The sequence below is a fragment of the Amblyomma americanum genome, chromosome 10 (genome assembly GCF_052857255.1).
Source record: "Amblyomma americanum isolate KBUSLIRL-KWMA chromosome 10, ASM5285725v1, whole genome shotgun sequence".
NCBI lineage: Eukaryota > Metazoa > Arthropoda > Arachnida > Ixodida > Ixodidae > Amblyomma > Amblyomma americanum.
The window spans coordinates 27657159-27683005 of NC_135506.1; the positions used below are offsets into that span (position 1 = coordinate 27657159).

The 25847-nt window shown below is 44.5% G+C and overlaps 1 protein-coding gene across 1 annotated transcript in view; it reads right to left on the minus strand.

Moving 5' to 3' along the window:
* LOC144108095 (P-selectin-like) overlaps positions 1-25847 on the minus strand; it is a 259479-nt gene that overhangs the window by 74762 nt on the left and 158870 nt on the right. Inside the window, exons 2-5 of the mRNA XM_077641376.1 lie at positions 12892-13009; positions 7571-7629; positions 6326-6535; positions 423-515 (exon numbers count right to left, since the gene is read on the minus strand). Coding sequence (XP_077497502.1) covers positions 423-515; positions 6326-6535; positions 7571-7629; positions 12892-13009 — 480 coding nt within the window. The remainder of the gene's footprint in view (positions 1-422; positions 516-6325; positions 6536-7570; positions 7630-12891; positions 13010-25847) is intronic.

Here is a 25847-nt window from a genome sequence, read left to right on the forward strand (position 1 = left end):
GCGTACTCGTTTCCTCGCACGCGTAGTTTTCTGCTAGTCATCTCAGAAGTCCCACTAACTAAACCAAGTTCGAGAGCTTGTATTTTCTCGCCAACCATCCTTGAAAGCCACTTTCTTTTTATGATTTTGTTTATTAGCACTGAGGGCACCGTTTCAACGTAGCAGTTAAAACCTAATTTAAGAAACTGTGCCCGCGCAGTTGGGCGGTTTTCTGGTAAAACGCAAAGCACGCCTCGGCAGAGACATCGATCGGTCTGGAGACTAATAATTAGACTAAACGGGAAACAAATTTTACACCTGAAAACCAATGTGAAGGACCCTTAAACGCTAAGTCTTTAATTATAATCCGCTGTAAACTTGTCGATATTTGCGTACACACGTTGCCCTACTGAAATACATAAATCTCGTCCACAAGCACTCACCCAGTGTCCCCGGATACCAGGCGCAGAGGCGGCTTCCCTGAAGGCTCGACTGGTTGCTCACCCGTATCTCGAGGTCGTGCAGGGGCTGGTGACCTGCAGGTGGCGCAGCGTGCCATTAAAGCTGGCTGTACATAGCAGTATATTGTGACGTCACATCTGCGCACTTTGACGTCAAGACAACAATGCGGTGTTCAAGATCGTGTTCGAATATACGGCTGTTCGACTCAATGGCCGGCCGGCAATTGTATTCAGGAGGCGAATTGTACACCACCGTTCCAAGCTATTCTTTTTTTTAGTACTGCTTTCGAACACACAGATAACTGGCTCGTAGGACTCGTACTAGCACCAGCAAACAGAAAATTAACTACCAGGCACCTACTGCCCTAAATAATTTTTCGAGTGATCTTGAATTCAGTGCTTCTTTGAGACATTTTAATGAAATAATCAAAGGCTACCTGATGACAAATAACTTTCATAATCCTTAGACACTCGTTCTCTCATGTTATCACACGACCATACCATATTTGACGTGTACTGCACTTTTTTTCCCAGATCTGTTTTTCTATACTGTAACACAGTCATGTATTTTACATCTATTTCCTCTGTGTACAGAAGAAATGTGGTTGGATATCACGCCTTGTTACTCTGCTATGATTTTTCAAGCAGTCCGCGTACCTTTCTTTCCCTGTAACACGTTAGCTTTTTCAAGTGCACTCTACTTCAAACTGTACAAAGGAGCTGAGGCCTCGTCATGCGTCACACGCCCTATTTTTCAGCTTGCTCTTTCTCCGTTAGAAAGGAAATAGTATTTTATTTTATTTTATTTTATTTGGATCAATACATGCACGTGGCACTTCCATTACAATACTTGTAGAGTCCTCAATTTTCTGCCAGGGTGGAGTCATCTGAGATATTGAATCTGGCCGCTTAAAGGTGAGGGACACTAAGTAAAAAGTAAAAAACGAAAAAGAAAAAAAAAGAAAAATGCATGCGATTATGACTCCGGGGTTGGTATGTACGTTTTAAGTGATTGGGAAATGTGGAATAGGCGAAAAGAATGCAATACACAGGTGCCAAAGCAAATATGTGAACGACCTATACATGCCACTGTGGGAGCGGAAATTGATCTGAACTCTAGCCCGGATATTGCCCAGACTCTTTCAAGTGAACTTTGTTTGAATTTAGGCACGCGCCTACCCACATCGTATTGTTCTAAATAAAGAGTCTCGATTTAAATTTTCATTTGAAAAGCGGTCAACACAGATGCCTCTGAAGAGGCTCTACGTTGACGATCTTTGTTTCTCTCCACAGGTTTGAACCCGGAACAAAGAGTTAGAAGTATAGTGAGGAGTGAGCCAAATAACTCAGACCGATGCACAGAACAAACAATATTTTTAGTGGTTGGAAGACCGGAAACATGATAGGGAAAGGAAATAAGCGCTCACAAATGCACTCAGCGTACACTCATAAACTATGCACGTGAAAATACTTGCTAGCCATCTGCACGCAAGTATATACACATTAAGTATGAAAGATGGCATGCTAATGGCCTCCTCGAGTGTCCGAATATTTCTCACGATCATTGTAGTAGCTGAAATCAAAGACCGCTGTTGAACACATTCGGGCAAGGAATAGAATTTCCAACAATAAAAAATCGTAACTGAGAACTGATTACAAAAAAAATTGAACTTGAAGCCAACATGAATAACTTTGTAGTTTTCTTTTCTCTCTTCCCTTTTTCCTTTCCATTTCCTTCTTCTCGTTTCTTGGTTCTCTTGCTTTTTGTAGCATTGAATCCGGTCAGGCCGCTATAAGCATGTGGCTGAGCGTTGTTAAGCTGCCAGAAGCAGGGAATTCTTAGTACACCTTTTAATTTTCCTGTTCGAAATTCTGGTGGCGTAAGAACTAGACCGGTGGCCGTGCAGTTAGCTGGCAAACATAGCATGACAAGGCTTCGCGCTTGCCAGCTGAGGTAGTAGTTAATGTCGTGGCCATTTCAGAGACGTTGTTTATTCAATGCAATGTTACTGTGTAAAATCAGGGGCGCACACTCCGTAATTTAATACCTAATTGCGAATAGTTGTAGCAAAGCATTTCAGCTCCTTAGCTCCTACATGGTTCGAAATAAATAGTCCGAGTGACTTATTTTCAACGCTACCTGGTCATAATAATAATAATAATAATAATAATAATAATAATAATAATAATAATAATAATAATAATAATAATAATAATAATAATTGGTTTTTGTGGAAAGGAAATGGCGAGGTATCTGTCTAATATATCGTTCGACACCTGAACCGCGCCGTAAGGGAAGGAATAAAGAAGGGAGTGAAAGAAGAAACGAAGACAGAGGTGCCGTAGTGGAGGGCTCCGGATTAATTTCGACCACCTGGCCACTACCTGATCGCAAGTCGCTTTTCTTGTAACAATACCTGCCATCTCTCAACGGCAGTCGCGGGTAGATCGCGCGACCGCTACAACTCGATGGCTATGAGCGCCCACTACAAAGTTAGATCCGCCAAGCTCTCATTCCAAAGTGATTAAGCTCGGGGCGTAGACCACAACCGTATATGTCGCACGCATTACTGTCTGAATGATGCGGAAGCGAGTCGTTGGAACACTAGCGGGCACATTTGACACGAATGCTGCAACGAGCTTCCTGGGCACTTTCTGCGACACAGTCGCTGGCGGTGAGAAAGCTATACCCCCAGGCGACATAGGTATGAAAACTATACAAACCGAAACGCAGCCGCCGCGGTCGGGTTCGAACCCGGGAACTCCGGCTACTGATCCGGAGTTCCCGGGTTCGAACCCGACCACGGCGGCTGCGTTTTTATGGAGGCAAAACGCTAAGGCGCCCGTGTGCTGTGCGATTTCAGTGCTCGTTAAAGATCCCCAGGTGGTCGAAATTGTTCCGGAGCCCTCCACTACGGCACCTCTCTTGCTTTCTTCTTTCACTTCCTTCTTTATCCCTTCCCTTACGGCGGGCGCGGTTCAGGTGTCCAACAATATTTGAGACAGATACTGCGCCATTTCCTTTCTCCAAAAAACAATTATTATTATTATTATTATTATTATTATTATTATTATTATTATTATTATTATTATTATTATTATTATTTTATATTATTATTATTATTATTATTATTATTATTATTATTATTATTATTATTATTATTATTATTATTATTATTATTATTATTATACTCACAGCAGTGGAAGCATAGGGAGAGCCATGTCATTCTTTTTGGCCATTCCTTGCGCTGCGCATTTCACCCTTCCTCGCCTTATACGTAACTGGCCGACAGGAAAAACATAGGACAGAGGGGCAGTCGTCGGAATACCCCGCTCGGTATGACTCCAACTGTATTTGTTATGAGGACACTTTTTCTTTTTTTTTATCTTTCGGAGAAGGGCGGGAGGTGAGGTTCCGGGTCGATTCTGTTTGCTCCAAGATTGATGCTTGTTGGGCTAGTTGGTTAAACATGACTTCAGCGGCAGCGCAGGTAGAAGGAAGGAACGGGATAGGTCAGCGCTCTTTACTGTTGTGTCATATCCCGTCCCGTCTTTCTACCTGCGCTGCCACTGAAGTTATGTTTGCTCCTACTCAGTTGTGCTGGAACGGGGAAGGGGGGGTGCACTGGGACGACCCGAAATTTCGCCCGGTGTTGAGGCGTATGCTCTTCCCGGGCTTTCTCTGTCTCATAAGCCGAAGAGGTTCCCGTGCCTGATAAGCTCAGCGGTCTACGCGCAATTGTACCGTTCCCGGGGGAAATCCGCTTTATTTACGCAGCGGGGCACCCACTCATTATCACAGGCCCTCTTCTACTGAAGACTTGAGGGACGTATGTCAATAGTACCGTTACGAGAATCACTACATATGAGACGTCTCAAAAGAATCACGTTAGCCTACATGAATACGTCAGCGTCTCCATGCTAGTCCAATGTGTATATTTACCTGAAGGGTGCACGAAATTATTTTCTCAGCACACGTTTAATTACCCGCCGCGGTGGCTCAGTGGTTAGGGCGCTCGGCTACTGATCCGGAGTTCCCGGGTTCGAACCCGACCATGGTGGTGGTGGAAGTGGTTTTATTAAAATAATAATAAAAAGGAAGGAAAAAATTTTTGCTAGCCGCGGCATCTGCCATCGATACTGAAGCACCTGAGCTGGGGCAGCGGAAATAATGGATAGCAGGCAGAATGGAGAAATGAAATGAAAGAGGTGAGTGGACAGGAAGAGAGGATAGCGGCGGCTGCATTTTATGGAGACAAAACGCTAAGGCGCCCGTGTGCTGTGCGATTTCAGTGCACGTTAAAGATCACCAGGTGGTAAAAATTATTCCGGAGCCCTCCACTACGGCACCTCTCTCTTCCTTTCTTCTTCCACTCTCTCTTTTATCCCTTCCCTTACGGCGCGGTTCAGGTGTCCAACGATATATGAGACAGATACTGCGCCTTTTCCTTTCCCCCCAAAACCAATTATTATTATTATTATTATTACACGTTCAAGCACCACCGAAGCACTCGCATCTTTCGCGTTTTTTTTCCTCCAAACAGCGCAAGCGACATATCTCATTTTCGTATCCACGCGAAGTTTCATGCCTAATCTAAGATAAGTACAAGCCCGAGTTCTCGCAAGCATCCACAGAGATCCGAGAAGTTCTAAGCAATTAGGGTATCGGATTCCTGCTGACTCAAGTAATACCGTGTTTTGAGACTAGATTTCCCACACTAGACTAAGCTTCATAACTTGAAACAACTCGGATTCTTCATAGATTTGGATCTCTGATGAAAGTTCGTCATTCAAACCTCTAAGAACAAAGTAAACATCAAGATCGTCGACAGAAAAAACAGGGAAAAGGGGGGGGGAGGCGGGGAAAGGAACAAGCTCACAATGTGACCCGCTGCCTGAGACTGGGTCAGGATAGCGATCAGATAGCCGCCGCGGTGGCTGAGTGGTTATGGCGCTCGGCTGCTGGCTCGAAAGACACGGGTTCGACCCCGCCCGCGGCGGTCGAATTTCGATGGAGGCGAAATTCTAGAGGCCCGTGTACTGTGCGATGTCAGTGCACGTTAAAGAACCCCAGGGGGTTGAAATTTCCGGAGCCCTTCACTACGGCGTCTCTCATAGCGTGAGTCTATTTGGGACGTTAAACCCCAATAAACCATAAACCATAGCGATCAGGAATTGTACTCATATAAGCCGAATAAAAAGAAGCGCATTATTAGCGCTCAAACAGAATTGTAACTCCATATGTATTACTAACACGCAGGCGTACTCCAATTTTACAGCGAAAGCTGTTGTAAGAAGCTCTACCGGGTGGATGTAGGGATCTGAGCGTACACCGTCAACATCCGGTCACGTGATCAGCGCCGTGCGAGCGACCGTGCGTTCGATGCGACTGTTGTGGTCACCCAGGTTGTTGCAACGTTTGTAGGTGTTACGCTTTGCTGTATGGTATTAGCCTGGCCAAATCTCTCGCTCAGTATAGCGTGTCCGCTAGCAGGTAGTAAACACTTGGACATTTTTTTTCGAACAGTTTTCATCGCGCTAACGACCCCACGAGGCACTTTCAACTTGAGGGTTGAATTGAAGGCGAGGTTCCGACAGAATCCCGTCTGGCGAGGAAAAGTCATACCCGATTTGTCAAAAACATGCACTCGCCAAAGATGTAGAAAAACCAAAGGTATATTGTTTTTTCTTGTTCTTTTTTTGTTTTTGTTTTTCTACGTCTTCGGCGAGTGTGTATTTTTCACAAATAAGGTCCTAGTGTTGAATTAACCGAATTCGTTCTTGCGTGCAAACTTCTCGCTATTATAGTGCAGTCGCCTGTGCTCGCAACGTCGTACACGTTTAAAAGTGTGTGCTTTAAATACACTTGGAGAAGTCGTACGCACCGCAGCATCCCCTGGTGAGTATGCGCACGACGCGAACTTGGTACGGCCGAAGTAGGTCCACCTGCCACCAGGGGGCGTTCTCCACCTTGGTCTCGGTGCAGAACCGGTTCTCGTGCAACGTGGTGAGGTCCCCGTCGTTGGCGTTTTTCGAGTCGCCGCCGCGCACAGTGCTCGACTGGTTGGTCGGCTTGCCGTACGCCACGTTAACCGCTGCGCGCGCACCAAATGAGAGGCAGTCATCAGCACTCGTCAGGAACGGTTTTGCCAAAATTTCTTTAATAGCTATACGGGTATAGAAGTACCTCAAGTTTATACATGCAAGACAATGACAAAAGCGTACCCAGAAATTCTGTACAAAAGCATTTTTGAGCGGGAAACTGTTTTTGAACGCAATTTTTTTTTCATATAGTGCAAGATTTCACTATAGCAATCAATATATCCGTAGATCACCCGTCTTGTATTTTTTCTATTCACACTTTTGCTACCGACAAAAGCATTCCCCATTGGTTCTCTGTGGCAGTCTTAACTCTTCAATGCGAATGATGAAACACTTTAAAATAAATATTTTGCTACATATCAGAATAATGGACCATTGTCTTCAATATTTTCATAAAAGCGTCTTACAATTTTCCAATTTTCATAATTTTCGCCCGAGAAAGCTGGACTTTGAGAAAAAAAAGTCCAAGCAAACACTGCTGTCGCAAGCTTTCTCACAACACACAAGGAAGCTCTGTTAGAGTAGCATTATAAATGTGGGCATCATCTCACGAGCCGAGTACGACAAACTGCAAATAGAGCAAATGCTATCCAATTTCATTCGCTGAGCAAACAAAAAAAAAGTGCATAATGTACTCTCGGTGAGGAAATCTCCACAAAACGCGTTATAACACAGGGTGTAAATGGAAATGATGTTTCATGCATATATCCCACTTTTTTTCTCAACTTAAAAAAATGTTATTTGTGTTCCACTATCCCTACATACACAATGCCTTTCTGGACTTCGGCAACCTTAGGTAAATAAAAATGCATGTAATAGATACTGCAGTTTTTGCACTAGTTCCATTTTGCTGCTACAAAAGGTACATGTTGGGACGTATTCAGGGGTAAAGAGAGAGTTACTGAACGCATAAAAAGCAGCGTATTCAACTCATTTTATGCCGCCGGCTCAAACTTGAAAGAATTTCGTCACGGCACATTATTACAAAGTTCTCCTATCGTCAAAAAACCGGTGAGCAAGACACTTACCACAATATGGAATGCCACCGACCCACCGACCTTGGTCGGAACACGACCTCGTCGCGGTTCTGCGAAAAGAACGGTACAACAGCTCAGCACTGTTTATTCCAACGCCCACAATAAAAGAAAAATCTGTCGATCGATGCAACCCTATCCAACGGTTAGCTCTACGGCCGCCATCAGCAGAGCCCTGCAGCATTTGGTGTCGACAGTTCTGTTGTGCCAGCGTTGCAAGGGACAGTTTATGTTGCCCGCCTCTAACATTGTTACTTTGACTGTGTTCTACTTGACTTAGAAGAGTGCAGCGCTATGGGTGGTGCTTCTCGGACCCAGAGGTCATTTTCGGAGCCCTGTCCTCGCGAGACGGTTCTATCTTGGTCAGCTTTATTGGATTAGATTTTATTGGTTAGCTGGATTACTTGAATTTGTACGCCTACAAACTGTGATCCCCAAACACGTGCCCACCAAATCGCTGACCAATTCTCAGCCTTCGAACGTTGTTTTCTTGTTGGCAGACATCTATCTGTACAGTCCCCTCAATGCAGCCAACACCTCCGGATGCTACAATGCTGCACCTTTTCTATGTTACTACCAATGAGGTTTCGTAATCAGTCGTGACTGCATGCTCAGAGTTATAACATTGTTAGTAATGCGTTCTGCTGGCGCTGTGGGGTACGGCCACCTTTCTTTGTTGTTGCAGCTTAGAGACGCGGCAGCCTCTGATTTAACGTCTCTGGGTCGGGCTCGTCAACCATTAAAGTCAGGCACAATTGCTGCGGATATTGCAAACATGCCAACAGTGAAATACCGTTACAGCGCAGACGCCGATTAGGCCAAAAAATGAAGGGCGGCGCCAAAAAAGTGCAAGCTGGTAACAGACGGCCCTGATTTAGGCTCGAGCAAAACAAACGCCAGGCCACAACTTAAGGAACAGGAGGAATAGATACAGCTGTGGGATGAACCAAGGTAGAAGCCAAGCGCATCTTTCGCTCTGCCAAAAAATGCGACGTACAACATTCGCCACGGCTTCGGCTTGCGCAAGGGAATCGACCTCAATCTTCAAACTCTCCGTCCATTCGCGTCCTTGGCTTCCCACGCGGACTTACGTGGGTGCCATGCAACGTGCTTTGCTAGCACGGGCAATCGCAGCCAGCTTGGATCGCATGTCGCTGATTTGGCGACCACATTAACCGTCCTTTTATACTAAGCGGCAGCGAGTAAAAGCGACCGTGGCCTCGTCGGAATCACTGCATGCGGCCTCGAAAACTCGATTCGTAAGCAAAGTCAGCCACCACGTCGCAAAAAAGTGGTGTTTTGCGCACCGTTCAACTTTTGCTTTCAAGCTGCCAACTTCAATCTTAGCGTTTCTGTACACCTGCGAGCGATGACAACATCTCAAACCGTATTCGTCTGCCGACTTCTGTACGAGCCGGTCATAGAGAAATTCTCAAAAGTGATTTGCGTCGGGCGTATCGCAATGAATACGGCGAGGTAAAGAGAGCAATAACGGCGGTACTTGCCATGAGAAAGAGAAGAAATTCACCGTCCATTTGGCAAAGGTTTTCTTTACAAGCTGATAATACAAAGCAGGCACTAACGCACTGTCAAGGCCCTGGAATTCCTCCAGCGATATTGATCTTTTAGCCAGGCTTGCCATTCGTACCCCCCTCCCCTTTACAAAAAAAAAAATGAAAGCGCCGACTGCAAAGCACTAATATTTCGATCTTACGATTAAGCGTGTTTGTGAATCTTCACCGCGAAGCTCGTTTTGGCCGTAGCAACTAAACCCGCATCTTCAATCTGGAGGGGCTATTCACGCCTCCGCGTCTCAGCATCTGAGTGCATCTGTTGGTACGTCCCAGTCACCCACTGCTTGTAATGCTTCGCCGCATCCCTGCTCTAACTCGATCGAGAGCGCTTGAATGCATCCTCCTAAGTGCCTTTCCAACGTTCCAGAGCCTTTCAGAACCCAAAACTATTTCCGACGAATCGCAGCACTTTCCGCGGTGTTCAGTGCTTTTTTTTGTTTTATTGATTTTCGTCGAGCCTTTGTGCTTCCCGCCGTCCCGATTTCAATGATGTCCCGCGTAAGTTTCTCGTCGCCTTCGCAGAAGTATCTTTTTTTTCGATTTTAATTATGCCGCCCCATTCACAGCTCAAACCACTGTTATTACTCGCCTCATTTGAAAGACTCGCTTTCTGTCATCGGTAAATAAAAACAAAGCGGGAGTCGGGTGCCGTGGTCTTCCTTCGCTCCTCCTTCGTCAATCGGCCATAGGCGCTTTAAAAAAAAAAAAACTTCCTTGTGAAGCGCACGATGCATAGGGCTTCCAGTTGAAAGGAATTTACTCGTAAGGAAGACCGACAAAGTGAGTGTGTAAATGCGCTCACCGTCTGCGGCTGCATGAATGCAATTGCACAATTCCTTGGCTGGCATTGCGAGTTAGCTGGTCGCAAATTCATTCAGTCCTCTGCGGAAGTACACCCCCATTTATTCGTGAGCACGACATAGCACTAATTTCGCTCTTGCCGTGTGTCGCTAGGGCTTCTCCACGTCTCATCTGAAAGTCCCTGCCTCGAGATTCTAACTCGGGTTTCCTGCTTCACCTCACGTTTCAAATCGGTGCGGCCGCCCCCGCAACGTCATTTTTTTTTCTTCTTTAGCATTTCCTGTCCTTTTGTACTAGTGAACTGTGGGAAGGGAAGCTTGTAAAAACACTTGCATCGAATGTTGGTATTGTTAGAGTAACTGAACAAGTAAGGAAAGAAAGGAAGAAAGAAGCCAATAAAGAAACAAAGAAAGGAAGCAAGAAGGATATAAACAAAGAAAGAGAGAGAGAAGAAGAGAAAGAAAGAAAGAAGTAAAGAAAGAAGTAAAGAAGGAAGTAAAGAAAGAAAGAAGTAAAGAAAGAAAGAAGTAAAAATTTAAAGAAAGGAAAGTAAAAAGTAAAGAAAGAAAGAAGTAAAAAGTAAAGAAAGAAAGAAGTAAAAAAGTAAAGAAAGAAGAAAAGAGTAAAGAAAGAAAGAAGAAAAGTAAAGAAAAAAGTAAAGAAAGAAGTAAAGAAAGAAAGAAGTAAAGAAAGGAAGAAGTAAAGAAAGAAAGAAAAAAGTAAAGAAAGAAAGAAAGAAGTAAAGAAAGCAGTAAACAAAGAAAGAAGTGAAGAAAAAGTAAAGAAAAAGTAAAGAAAAAGGAAAGGAAAAAGAAAGAAAAAGGAAAGAAAAAGTTAAAGAGAAAGTAAAGACGAAGGTAAAGACGAAGGTAAAGACGAAGGTAAAGACGAAGGTAAAGAAGAAAGTAAAGAAGAAAGTAAAGAAAAAGTAAAGAAAAAAGTAAGGATGAAAGTAAGGATGAAAGTAAGGATGAAAGTAAGGATGAAAGTAAGGATGAAAATAAGGATGAAAGTAAAGATGAAAGTAAAGATGAAAGTAAAGATGCAAGCAAAGATGCAAGCAAAGATGCAAGCAAAGATGCAAGCAAAGATGAAAGCAAAGATGAAAGTAAAGAAGAAAGTAAAGAAGAAAGTAAAGAAAGAACGATGTCCATTTGGTTGTCCTGGAGCGGAAAACGGGGATGGATAGATAGATGAAAAGATCAGACGAGGAAATACATTCATGGGTAGCGGACATATTGATAGGCAGACAATACAAACGGTACCCTAGGTCTCAAGACTTGACCTACGGCGGCGGAAATGAAACAGCTGCGCGTATTCACGCTTATTCAAATGCAATTCAGTTTAGCAGCTCTGCTCTCGCTCAAGGTTACTTTGATGCCAGAAGCTGTACAAGTGGACCCCATGAAACAGTTTCCGCTTCTTTATCATGCCTTTAACAACACTGCAGAAATTGAGAAGGGGACAGACAGGAATGAGTGCAGTTTCGGCAAGCGATATGCGCTGGCTCCCTCCTAGAACCATGACACTGCTCTACGATTTGTTTGATTTTATTTGTAAGCCAACGGAGCTTCTCGCGACGGCTTTGGAAAGGCGGTGCACTTCCTTGCCGGCTTCTGTATATCTGGGTTTCTTCTCTCAGTCTTTTCAAGTCACTTGATTCCTTTGCTTGCCATAAAAAAAGGAACATCCCGTACAAGTACTAATCCCTGTTAGCTTGTCATTTATGAGTTCTTTCCTTTGTGATAGAGGGAACAGTCAAATTCTTTTTTTTTTTGCTTCATTTTAGCAATAGGGAAATTTCCCATGTTTGATGTGCTGTGAGACAAAAGCGCGAAAAAAAAAACACACGGACGCAAAGAAAGACGAAGGACAAGCGCTAACCTCCAACTGATGTTTATTAGAAACATCGAAAGATGTAAGGCACATGAAAGGGGGAAGACAAAAACTAACAATGACAGCAGCATACAAAAAGTCATGTCACTCGATACCCGCTCAGATACATCATCTCCTTTTTTTGAAAGGACGATTGATGGCGTGCATACGCAACCACTGCCCGTCCTATCAATCTCTAGCTCCTCTAATATCTCCCTTGTGATTTGCGAAGTATGTGGGTCGATAATTACAGATTGGGGGAAATCCGGAGCACGATGACCGCCACCCTCATATTCACAGTCACGGCATTGAATTATCCCTAAATTCACTGCCATGACTGTGAATATGGGGGTGGAGGTTTTTGTGCTCTGGATTTCCCACAATCTGTAATTATCGACCGACATCCTTCGCAAATCACAAGGGAGGCGCTAGAGATTGATAAGACGGGCAGTGGCTGCGGAAGCACGCCATCAATCGGCCTTTCAAAAAAAGATGATCTGAGCGGGTGTCGAGTGACATGACTTTTTGTATGCTTCTGTCATTGTTAGTTTTTGTCTCCCCCCTTTCATGTGCCTTTTATCTTTCGATGTTTCTAATAAACGCCAGTTGGAAGTTAGCGCTTGTCCTTCGTCTTTCTTTGCGTCCGTGTGTTTTTTTCCTCGCTTTTCGTCTTACAATGCATTACCTACTAGCCCGCACCCACACCTTACTTGATGTGCTGCTCGCGTGAAGTGCCGACGACTGCACGCTTTAGGTTCAACCCGCGCAAGTGCACATGTTTCTACCGATCGATAAGTGCGAGCACTACATCAAGATCTCCGGTTAAAGTAGCTGCGAACGCCGGTTTCTGTAGCATCAATTTTTTGTTCCGCCATTCGCTATGCATGAAACGCCTCTTATCCGTCTTCCTGGAATAGCCGGATCTGTACCCAAGTTTTCACTCCGCGTAACACATTGCCTCAACAAGAAGCCTTGTCCACTTGACCCGGCGGCTGTCGCTTCCGTGTAGTTAACCATTCAGGTGATCGTCTCATAGCGTGTGCGGGGATAGGAGACTGGTCTTACCCGAACAGTTCGTATCCTGGGTCGCACGTGTAGGTGACCACCGTTCCCGGTGACCGGTCATCGTTTGTGAAGCTGATGGTGGCGTACAAAGGCACGGCCGGAGGCGGGCAGGACACCGCTGAAATGAAGGAGACAAAAGATTTTAGATGACGAGAAATGGATTTCGAACTATGCTTTGATATTGCGAGGAAACATGCTACTGCTTAGTTCTTACAGCACCTAAGTTTAAAACTACGAATCTTGTCTAAATACGACAGAATGGTTTGTCGTCCAGTCGTAACTACAGATTTTACTGAAAATCTGTAGTATTTTCCCGTAGAATCGTTTTATGGTTATGTCGCTTTGACAAGGGCCAGCGCAATAGTAAAGAAAATTCTGTCGTTACAACAAAAATTTGTGTTGCGCTTACAAGTTCATGCCCTAAAATACTATTTAAAAAGTCCGTTATCACGACAAAGTTTTCAGTCCTATTTCCCAATAGGGGTGCGCGTGTATTATTTACATTCATGGCACATCTGACTTAGTTATTAGCTTTCAGTTTTCTCTTGTTGCTGCACTAATGGGAGTTTATTTTCTTACAACCTTCGCCATTGACTTTATGGACCTGCCCCTAGAGAAATCATTCTTAGATTCGCGCTACGTTCTTCACAGTCTGAAAGCAGAAACTAAGAAACACCCAGTTCGCAGATGAGTGCGGGCTATCGGCAGCTTATTCGTTTACGTTCACTTCGCTTATGTCTACATGAAAATTATAAAGAATAAATAATATTGTTTGCTAATAAAGGTGGTATTATTACGTATTGATGATCTGTTAAGCCGCCTAAAACCAGACATTTCCTTCAAACATCGTTTTCTGTCGATCACAAAACGTTTGTTTTGACTCCTCTCTTCATGCCCTTTTTATTCCTATTTTAATTCATTGCACCACGCTTTCAGTCAATTGCCATTTGTTTTCACCCACCTACTGAATATTTTAATAACATATTCACATGCCTACAATGGAGTAAGTTTGCACAATCCGTATTGCTGCAACGCAAACGTAATGGCTTCTCCACGTGCCGTACCGTATAATGCAAGTGCCCGGAGTTTCAGGAGATATAAGATAATTTCCGCTATGCAATCCGCTCTAGGCGGAAGTCCTCAATGCACAATTTTCCCTGAACTTTTGTTTTACTAGAGTCAGCGCCGGGTATATTGTCCGCAGCCGGTAGTCAAATAACGCTCGTCATAACGTGCAATATAAAGTGATATTGAAAACGAAACTGCTTTACAGTGCCTTCCTACGTACAGTTGGCAAACCTCAAAATGTTTACCTTAAATCGTGTAGAGCATGTGGGCTGTATACAGGAATTTACGCTAGCAATAAAACCCCGTCTGCTCGCGGATGAATAGCCTCCACACATGCGAGCTCTCATGGCCAAGGGTAGGAAATGCAAATTACCCAGGAAGTTTTTGTGTGCAGAACCGGATTCCCAGCGAGCTTTCGCCGCATGAAATTGTATACATTGGTTTCGACAAAAGAACACGTGGCATGCATGAACGCACGCTCATTCTGCCACTACTGGAGATATGAAGATGAGGCTTAATGTGAAGAGCGATGAGTCAATAAGTCCATTCCGATTGCTTTCGCAGGAGAAAACGCGCAGTTTAAACTCCGTCTAAAGAGGTAGATGCGTTCACTTCTAAATATGCATGTGGAAGGCGTTGGGCTTTATTGCTATGTGACGTGCGCGCCATTCAGGCTTGTTATCATTGCGCGGAGGTGCAAATCTACGCTAACAAACAGCTGAAGACAGCAAAGACAGCAAGGAGTAGTGACGACTAATTTACATCACAATTAGAACAAGTGCTGCTTTTAAGTGTTCCCTTTCTTGATCGTGTATTTCAGCAGGGCCTCATCCTGACTTTTGTTCTGAAGTCCCTTAGGCGCTACATTATCATACGATTGAACAGCAAGAACTTGTAGTCTGCTTGTAGTCCATTTATAGTCTAGTTGTAGACTGCACGTGGAGTGAGTGGTTCCCGCTGTTCATAAATTCGCCGAGACTCCCATAAAGTAAGGTCCCATGCATTTCAGCTTTTCTGGCAGTTGCGCTTACTGGAATAAAGATACCAAACTACTTTGTTCAATAGGCCTGAACACAGTGTGGCTTGGCACATCGGTCCTTTCAAATTACTTCACAGTCCGCTCCTCCTTCTTGAGAAGGAAAAAAAAAGACAAGGAGAACATATAGAAATTTCGTACATGGAGAAACATCATTCTGCTTCGAATTCTAAGAGATGGGCGCTAAATGAACTTTCTTGTAACCTAGATAGGGCGCTGTACTCCTGTTAGTAGTTGCTATAAGTGATAAACAAAAGATCCTGGCTTAAAGGGGAGAGTCCAGGATCTTTTTTTTTTCACTGACCTGTGAACAAAGAATGTGTAAAGGGTAGAACAATCTAAAAGAAAAAAATTCCACTCCTTCGTCAGCTTGGCGGCCCTGCTACATTGTGTCCCAAGCAAAAAGGCCGCGAATAGCAGCAAAAAAAAAAATCACCAAGGCGGACAACAACAGAAAACAGAAGATGGCTCTAATCACATGAAACATGCAGGTTTACATCAGCGTTCGAATTATACTGCTGCCGACTTCCTGCAGACAGCTACGAAAAACAAAATTGAATGGAAGATTCGCAAACTGGTCCATATAAAGCCGCCTAACACCTAGAAAAATATGCAAGAGAAGAGAATCCTCAGTCGATATTTTCCAAGGGCTCAGAGCGGAAAGGGAGTTGAGCTTTTCCGAGCTTGTCTCCTTTTTTTCATGTGCCTTCTTAAATATTTCAACATGTTCCTAACGGATTTCTGCAGAGCAGAAATTCAATCGGCTGCTGTTCGGGCTAGGTTCTTTGCTTTATTGTTCTTAGCAGTTTCATGCGCAAGCCTCAGGAGATCAGTGGCGTAAATACAAGTGTTTAGAAAGTGAATCCAAATCGAGGTGGAGAGCACGAGAGTTGGCCTCACTCTTAACGGATGAAATTTTAATTTTCTACGTGCTACGTATTGTCTCTTTGTATAGGATCCATTGCCTGGGTTCCTGTCATCTGTTTCTGCTGCCATTGTCCAATTTAAAATGTACATATATTCGCGCACAATAATCTAAGAGGCTCAAAGAGTGTGTGTCGCACAAAACAAGAATAATCGTTGATCCCGCCAGAAAGCATAGCGTAGATATAAAAGAAATGAAACACTCCGTTTTGTTTCCGTGCGATGTATAATTTATAATTTAGGATTACTTTTATGTGCCGCGAGTGGTAGTTTCAACCAATAGCTTCTGAAGGCATGCACTAGGCGATACGGCGTTGAACAACGGTGTTCAAATATTCAAATTAAGATGCACATAGAGCAAAAAAAATGCCCCAACCATATAGCAGCGTCGTGAACTTAAAGCGCTCAAATATCTAACAGTCAGATCGAGCCAAAAGCAACCTTTTCCCCTTTGGCACATATAAGGCAAAGCTCTGAATAATTGAAACGCTCCATCTCTTCTAACGTCTGATAAGGAAGACATGGGTGTAAGAAATGTAGACACAAGGCTGCAGCTTCTGTATTTCATTCAAAGAGAACAAGCTTTCGAGCTGATATGAAGAGGCCTTGCATGACAATGGTCGATCGGTAATGAAAAAACAAGTGTAATAGACAGCGAAAAAACGACTTATAATACAGTGACCGCTAATGGAGGAGAAAGCTAACAAACCGAAGCTAACAAACCATCCTGAAACTTAATAACAACACTGTCACCTCGTGCGATTTACATGCACCTTTGTGTAAAATGAAAGAGTTCCTTGTCTGCTGTTTCTTTCTCTTTTTTGCTTCTTGTTTTGTAGTTTTCATATGTGTGTGAACCCGATCCTGTTACGGCCTCAAAGTGGGGCCAAAAGTTTGTAATAAATAAATAATAAATAAAAATGGATGGTTTGTTTAAACTGTAGGAGAAAATATTCTCTCATCCGCTACGTCTTTCCAGCTCCGAATAAGCGTTGACATGAATTTTCGATCTCGTCTCTACAAGAAAGCCAGTAAGACCAAGAATGTGGCTTAAAGGTGCACTAAATAGGAATCTTAACTCGTCTTTTTACCGCGGGAACACGATCTACACGTTCCGGGCACTCTTAGGAACTTCGAATTATTATCCTGTGCGGCCGATTGCCTTAATTAAATCGGATTAAACGTCCCGGCTCCCGCCTTTTTTTTTCAACTCAACGCGGTAGGTAGGAGGAGTCAACCAACGCGTCAGCCAGTCCCGTGGCGGCTTGCCGTACTGCCATCGGCGGAGTGATACTTAAACCAAGGAGTCCAAGCGTATTTTTAGTTTCGTGGGCCTAATTTTCGGCTATATTGTCTGCGACTGAGACTATTTATTCACAGAAACCTAAAAAACAAAATAAAAGCGAAAGCCAAGCCGCCACGAGACTGTATGAAAGGCACCCCATGCGTTGGTTGACTCCGCCTCCCTACTGCGTTGAGTTCAAAAAAAGGTGGAAGCCGGAAAGTTTAATCCGATTTAATTAGAGTAATCGGCCTCACAGGACAATACATCGAAGTTTCTAAGAATGCCCGGAACGTGCAGATAGAGTTCCAGCGGTAAAAAGACGAGTTCACATTGCTCTTTAGTACACCTTTAATGAAAGAGTGTACTAAAAAAATTGGCAGTGGCTTAGCTCGGCTAACCCTGGAATTCAGCGAAAAGCAAGCACGCTTGCTAAGCGTCTGAGGCTCGTAAATGGCATCTCCGCCACATGCCGCGACAGCCGTTCTATATAGACCCACACGACCACGTGTGGGACACCCCCATCGGATGTCATCACGTGGCTTAACATCACCCCATCGAATGTTCTTAAGGTCAAAGGTCGATCCAAAGGTCATCCAATGTCAAAGGTCGAAGGTCAAAGGTCAAGTAAAGATCATGATTCAAGGTCAGGGGTAAAGGGTTCGACATCCTAACTGTACCACATATGGTCATACACGGCTATCCTTGGTTGGACTGAAGGTCGTTCAAGCTCGTTTGTGCTGCCTACCCGAAGACTCTTTACCTGGCATAGTGAAGCTTTTCGCTTCATTATGGAGGTTAGTACGATGGGTTTTATGGGAAGAAAGGGTGCACACGGCGTTTCGTGGAGCAGCACACTTTGGAGCTAAGTCGAGGCCGATCTTTCAACGCAATGGACGGTTTTGTATGCAACGACGAAGTTGGTCTGAGGCAAACGTAGAATGCATTAAAAAAACTCGCTCCCATAACAAATGTCTTGCTTCCAGCAACCGCGGGGTCACGGCAATAATACCGCGTCTATAAGCTAAAGAGCCTTGCTATATATTTTCTCTTTGCTGACCAACTTGCTGAATGAACTTGGACCCTGCTATTAGCGTTGCTTTTCAGTGGAAACCCAGCTCAGAGGGCTTCCATTAAATATACACAGGATAGAAGCAAACGGTGGACTGCTCCAGGAACGCGTCCAGCTTCGCTGTCCGTTCCACTTAGAATCAATTATACGTGCAAGCTAGGCCTCGCTACAACTGCCCGCAATTTGTCTTCGCGAAAGGCATCTAAGCTCTTGTGGGAGACAGCGGCCACGAAGTCGAGCGTCGGGAACACTGTTTTTTTTTCTTTATTTATTTTGTCGTAGATAATCGCGGGCAGTGTGAGACGACGCCGGCCCGTTCTTCTAAAGTGTTTGGTGAAAGCACATCATTCTTGATTACGTTGAAGAAGCAGCAACTACAGCAACAAAAAATCAGCAGGGGAAAAAAAACGAGGACGATAAAGAAACACAGGAACGAATGGGCAAGTGCTGAAACTCGCGTTTCTTTTCCAGAAACTTCTTCCTTTTATACTGGCCTTACTTGCACTGATAAAGCTGTGCATATCGTGAGCGTGTGTGGTGCTTTAAGTCAATCTGTATTGATCTGGGCACTGTTCTAGTGTGTAAGAACCTCCTAAGCTTTTTTCTTACGTAATTTAATTATCATTTGTAACCTGTAAACCAGCTGTAACCTGTAAACTAGGCAGGTGTTAACCTGCCTACTTTGCTGTTTTTCTGTCTTTCTCTTCCTTTTTTTTTCTGTGAATCAAAATGCCAGTAAGAAAGACGTACAGAGGCTTTATCTCACAAAAGCTTTCACTTCCATACTCTCGTCTCTTGGAACAAGAAAATGACACAAAAAACGTATCTGCTGAAGCAAAAACTACAATAAACCGAGAACAACCTACGGCATACATGGGCGCCCGAGACCACGTGAGATAAATATAGTCCATCATCGAAAAATTCTCTTTTACTACCCGCCTTTCTCTACTAAGCCGATCATGCAAACGAAATAGCTTTACTATATAGCGTTAAATAAGAAGATTGGTTTTTACGCCTGATAAAACTGTTCTGCGTACGGCGAATGGCGCATAGGATTGCAGAGAGCAAAGGCACGATTGCGATCCCATTGGCTGGCAGCAGCTGTATATAGCTTCCGCTTCAGTTCCACCATCCGAACTTTGAGATAGAGCGCCGCTGATCTGAAGGCTCAAAGGCGTTCCCGGCTTAAAGGGTACACACAGAAATGGAGGTGGTCCGGGCTAATGCTCTGTTGATAAATTTTCGTCCCTTTTTTTTTGTGCTTTATGATCTTTTCGTACGTTCCTTTGATATGGCAATATTTGGAATACGCTCTGTTGTGTTGATTCACGATGTTGTGTTTAAGAATGTGCGAGTCCACGTTATTTATTTGTACGCTCTTAACGCGCAAACTCAGTGTAATGGAGTGCCTAAGCCTGGTCACCCGAGAGCATATTTGCAAACGCTTCAGGGTCGTATCGTTCTGAAAACGGTAACTAAAGGTTGTAAATGTAGCCCTAGCCAGATTTCATTAATGGTAACAATTTTGTTGGAAATAGCAGCCTTTTCTCAGAAAAGAAGCTAAGTTCAATAATAATAATAATAATAAACACTTTTATTTTTAGACAGCACATTTACAATTCTTAGGACAAGTCTGCCCAAGCCATAAAGGCTTGTCGGGAAGTACTTGACAGTCTGTGAATGACATATATATGAAAAACAGGCGTGACAAGCAATTGTTTCGATCCATTCTCCAATCTAAATTCTGCTATAGTTGTGTAAACTCCAGGCATGCACCGGGCTCACAACTATTACAATGTTTAGCTTGCGCAAATGTTGTATGTCTTCCAGCTGTTTCCAGAAAAACACAGGTTTTTCCCCAAACAGTCTGTGTTAGATCAAAAGACCTGGGTTGGTGCGTTTAAAAGGAATGCTCGAAAGCGTTTTTCGGATAAAAGTTGGAAGTCTGCGCTCTGTGTATGTACGTGTTTTCTTGTCATTGTCCTCGTTTCTTTCGCGCAGCTTAATCATGGACTCCACAAGGTCGCGTGACCTGTGTCGAACACTAAGCGTATTTCGTTGCATCGGACATCGGCGCTGTTTTGGTGTAACAACTTGAATGCTGTCGCGTTAAAAGGGATCACGAAGTTGGCGCCCGCAAGCAGCGTTTTTGTCTTCCAATGTGACATCCGCTGTCCATTCGCTTCGGCTGCGACTGCATGGGATGCTCTCTTGGCCACGTCCCGAATGCGTGAGCTTTGCGCAGAAAGCTTGACGAATGCACTGAAGATGCTAGCAGCCGTATACAAAGCAACAATGACATGACGAGTGGTACGTGCCAACTTTTTCCAAGACGCGAGAGCCGGTGGAGTGGGATCAAAAATCTGATTCGCACCACGTGACACTAAGCTTCTGTTGTAGCTTCTGTTACCTGTTGTAGCGCTCTGCACCCGCGGTGTACGCTTGGGTAAGCAACAACCCAATCGCTTGCAGGACACTATTGGGAGAAATCTCTCGAGTCTATCCCGCAGATGACCCGAAGAACAGGGCTTAAAATGTGCCCTCTACCAACCATTTCCAATTTGTGGGTTTCGTTGTATTTTTCACCCATATTTCCTTCGCCTCTGATATTTTTTAATACTTTGCGTTGTTTATTGGCCGCCTTTGGAGACCTTGCTCACTGCGCGTCACGGCATTCTTTAAGGCACGAGGAGACCGTTGTTTTGCGCAGGAATGCGGTGAAGTTTTACCTTCGTCATCAAACTGCTACGCGCAACGTACACTCCTGGTTACAGGAAAGGGGAACAATTTTCTGTACCTTTCTATTTTCCAAACACCACCTGTTTCACACACACCGAAATAAGACAAATTGCTCCTTTAGACCTTTGAAAGCAGAAATAATATTTCTTTAGGCGTCATGCTTTCTCCCTCGGTGTATTTCCGATGCCTCACGACAAGTCGCAACACAGGGGAATAAAAAAAAAAGAAAGCTGGAGGAAGATTTCTAAAGATTACGCGCTCTGGAGATCGCTCTCTCTCTCTCTCTCTCTCTCTCTCTCTCTCTCTCTCTCTCTCTCTCTCTCTCTCTCTCTCTCTCTCTCTCTATCTCTAGAACGGATGTGAAAAAACGTGAAGCACGAGTCCTGACGTCAGCTATCGCTTCTGCAACCACAAGTCGTAAATGAAAACTCATCATACGCTCCGCCACGTTAGCATGAACGCTCAATGCGTCTTAGGAATTCACAATACATAGTCAGAACCGCTATATAAAGTCAAAGCTTTTTCAGGGGAGTTAGCTGCAATGTGATGCGACTTCAAAGTAACCGTTACACGGTGACAAGCCAGCGGCGAAGTCGTGGCCGGGATGTGCTGCACAGTGTCCCAAAAATCTGATTCGGTCGCCTCGTCTGATGGCGTTTTTTGTCAAAGGCGGCCGAATCAGGAATGATAAAAAAAAAACTCAAATCAATGCATGAAGTTTGACGCATTGCCGCGATAAAAGTTATTTTATGACCCTTATTCGAAATCCTACAGGTGTTACAGGAAACTTGCAGTGCCCAGGTGGTGCTCAAATTGTTCCACTGAGCGCCTAAAAACTGCTTGCTGCCCTCATTAGGTTACGTGCTAGAGCGGTACAATTGACATGGCAAACTTCAAAGCAGGCTGTCTATAACAAAGGCAGAAAAGAAATAAAGAGCGAAGGGTTTCGGGCATTGCGCAGTCCCGCTTGTCAGAGCCGCCGCAAACACTGCGTACCCATCCGATACTTCCACAAGTGCCCGCTTCAGAGACCTAGAGCAAACACGTCCAGCAGCGAATGACAGTGCATCATGGCTCCGTTTGGTTTAGAATATTCCGCACGTCCACTGTCCAGCTCTTGACCCGAGCGTGCTCACTGCCTTTCAATGCAAATTGCTTCTCTCTTTCCTCCTCCTCTAATCTCTCTCTCCCTTGCGCTTTCCGTGTGGCCTTTGAGTTGCGACGTCCGGGCCACGCCTGTTGATATAGCTTCATTTGAGGTCACATTCCGGCAATGGGCTATTCACGATCCCGGAAGGAGTGCCTTTGTCGGATGGTTCAAAAGCGGCGTCAAGCGTGGCATCCAGCATCACTGCCGCCCGCCGGTGACTCCGTTCATGTTTTTGTGTGTTTTGCCTCTGCATACTCGGTTTCCAAATTAGGCCTAAGTTTGTTGCTCTCTGCGCAGTCCCGTAAAACCCTTCCCCATCTGCGCAACTCTTTCACGCCTCTTCTGCGTGTCTTCTTTCTTCTTAATAATAATAATTGGTTTTTGGGGAAACGAAATGGCGCAGTATCTGTCTCATATATCGTTGGACACCTGAACTGCGCCATAAGGGAAGGAACAAGGGAGGCAGTGAAAGAAGGGAAGAAGGAGGTGTTGTAGTGGAGGGCTCCGGAATAATTTCGACCACCTGGGGATCTTTAACGAGCACTGACATCGCACAGCACACGGGCGTCTTAGCGTTTTTCCTCCATAAAAACGCAGCCGCCGCGGTCGGGTTCGAACCCGGGAACTCCGGATCAGTAGTCGAGCGCCCTAACCACTGAGCCACCGCGGCGGGTATTCTTTCTTCTTCTTTTCTAGTTTTTCTTTACACTCCTAACATTTTTCCGTCTTTCTCTTCACAACAAAATTTTTGACCGATCATTATGCCTATTGGTAATGAGTTTTTAAGATGGAGCTGCTATGGAATTTGAACCATAGGTGACCGCAAAAGAAACACGCATTGACGAACGGAAGAGGCTCTCGGTTCTGGATTCCGCAGCGTGCACAGCGGTCTGCCGCTGCTTAAGCCTCTCCTCGGGCTGTGCGTATCAGAGCAGCCCGGGCCGCAGATAGAGCCCCGTTCTTGCAATTCCCTTCTCCTCCGCTGCACCACCCTCGCCTACTCATATCATACTCTCCTCATCCTCTTTCCTCCTCGCACTCTCTTCGCTATCGATGTACTTTCCTCCTTGACTGTGCGCACAGTTCGCTCTGCCGTTTACGCCAAAGCCGACGTCAAGTCAAGAACGGGCGCTTAAGCGCTGCGATCTTAAAAGAATACTTCAGAAGGTGGCTCCAAAAATTCTTTTAAAAAAACTGTGTCGTCCTATCCCAACAAAAGTGAGCCGACGGCGTTCATAGAGTTCATTGGCGTTGACAACTTTGCAAAGGTCGTTCATTTCACGAAAGGAAAGGCGCACAACCGGCTTCCTGGGTCAGTGGAGACCTCAATCTCGCTTTCATGTACGTGCTGTTGGTGTCCAACCAAAACGCAGCCAAAAGCAAACTGATAAAGAAAATAGACTTTTTTCTTCGAATCATACAACTTCAGCGAGGATCTCGCAGTGTCTAAAGTTGGTTCTAAATGCCTAAGGAATGCACCAGCGGCCCATAAAAAGCGTATCTTCCGCAGACGAATGGCTGCATATCTCAGACTGCTTATTGTTGCAGCTTGCCATGGTGCCATCAGAAGGTACATCATGAATCACTGCACGAGGATAGAGGCTTCCTCTACACTTCTGCAACACTGTTACAAACTTATTCTGTTGTGTTGCGCGTGTTCTTTACTTGATTTCCAAATACGACCGCCAAATATCTATGTTGGGGAAACTTGCAGCGCGAACAGGGCAAAAGGCTACCTTGCAAGGATCTTGTCTCAAGAGAGATCATCCGGCATGCCCAATCCAGACTCTTAATATTCCCAAAAATCCCCGTGATATGTTAGCACAGCGTTCTCGCATTTACTTTGAATATATTTCGGGATATGTATTCCTTTAAAAATACTGTGTCGTCCTATCCCAACGAGAGAATTTTCTGTATTGCTGCGCGGCCAGTTACGTCGCAACAGAGCCAGTTCTGCCGTGTCTGTTATATAACTAAAGCTGACTGTGCAGTAGCGGTACAGGAAACTCTGATGTTACGACAACAAATATAGCGTTATCTGTTCACGTGCCCAAATACAACAAAAAAAACTCTGTTCCCTTTTCTAACACGGGCTGTCGCTGAATGTCAAACTGCCTCATGTTGTTGAAGCTATTCGTTTGCATTAGGATGGAGTAAATCGTTTCCACGCCCAACGCCGTCGACTGGCGACGACCTTGCTTTACTTGTGCTCCGGAAGAAAATTTCACGTGAATCTGAAGCGTTACAGCAGTTAACGTGGGAGCGCCTGACAACTAACTGAATCCCGCCCTAACTCTCACTGGCGTAGTTTCTTCGGGGCTAACTAAAGCGTGTGGCACTACGCTTAACAAGCGAGTTTATAAACGCAGCTACAAGAGTCCTTGTTAATATTTTAGTTTGTATATTTGACAGCTTTGTGTCCTGAAATGTAGGAAATATTATTTAAATCCTAACGCGTTGTACAGCGCATTCAGTCGGTGGGTCGCTCCCAACAAAGCCCGTCATCGGATATTCACGCCAGCCCACGAGATTCTTTATAACACCGCGCTTTTTGCCTCATTTCTAGAAAAGTCGGGGCCACAGAGTTTTTTTTCCGTTTAATTCGCTTTTTTTTTCTCTTTTTGCACTCTTCTCATGGTTGCGTGAAAATGTAATTAACCCGCACGCGCCCTTGGCAAACAACTTCAGGACAGGAAGCCTCGTATCTCACTTCGCCGACAGCGGCCGTCTCTCGACAAGCCCGCGCCATTTATGTGGACCCGAGCACACAGCCGCTCAAGTCCCTGGCAACGCTGGATAACAAGTTAATGGATGCTGGCAACTGATGTTCATGGTTTTATTCCGACACCCTGTATAACGTTACCCGCAGCTCAGAAATGAGCTTTGTTCCAGTGATTTTTTTTTTTTGCTTTCTTTTCGGGCCTTAAAGCGCAGCCATAAATTTTCCGCACAGCAGTCAGGCCTGTCTCGAGTGCTTAGGTTTTATGACGCCAGTGCTGTTAAGCTTAATCGTTGAGCGCGCTCAACTTTTTGAGGCATGGTTTAGTAACTGTGCCGTGATGCTAGTGTGATGACGTTATTCGTGGCGTACAAGCGGCCTATCGTACTAAACATAACAAATGCCCCCCTGGAGTCTACTAATTTGCATTTTTGCCACGAGAGCCTCCTATCTTTGCGTAGATAACCCATTTTATAAATCGCAAGAGCACCGTTTCAGTTGCTAATCTTTTCTCACGCAGAATTACCGAGACAGTTGGAGCACCGTTAATGATAAACGTACAATATAATTTAAAATATCATTTCATATAAAATAATACGCATTACAATGTGAAAATATGGAATAAATAAATACTGGCTCCAATCTGAGCAGCAAATTTCAATGCTTGAAGCACCGTTTAGTGACTGTCGTCTATCTAACCTGCAGAAGTAGAACAGATATATTCAGCTCAGCATTACCTTGCTGATGAAAAATCACAACAGAAATCTCACCAATACGAAACGGAGCTTCAACTCACGCCACACCTAAGCAATCGTGACCACTGTAGTTCCCGTAGTAAAACGGCTTGCAGGTTAAGGTACGCCCAAGGCGACCGACTTGTTCACCACATTTTTCACCCTTGCCGCGGGCATAGTTTAGAAGGCGAGATCAAACACGACCGAAAGCTGGAAAGCAACCTTAAGGTAG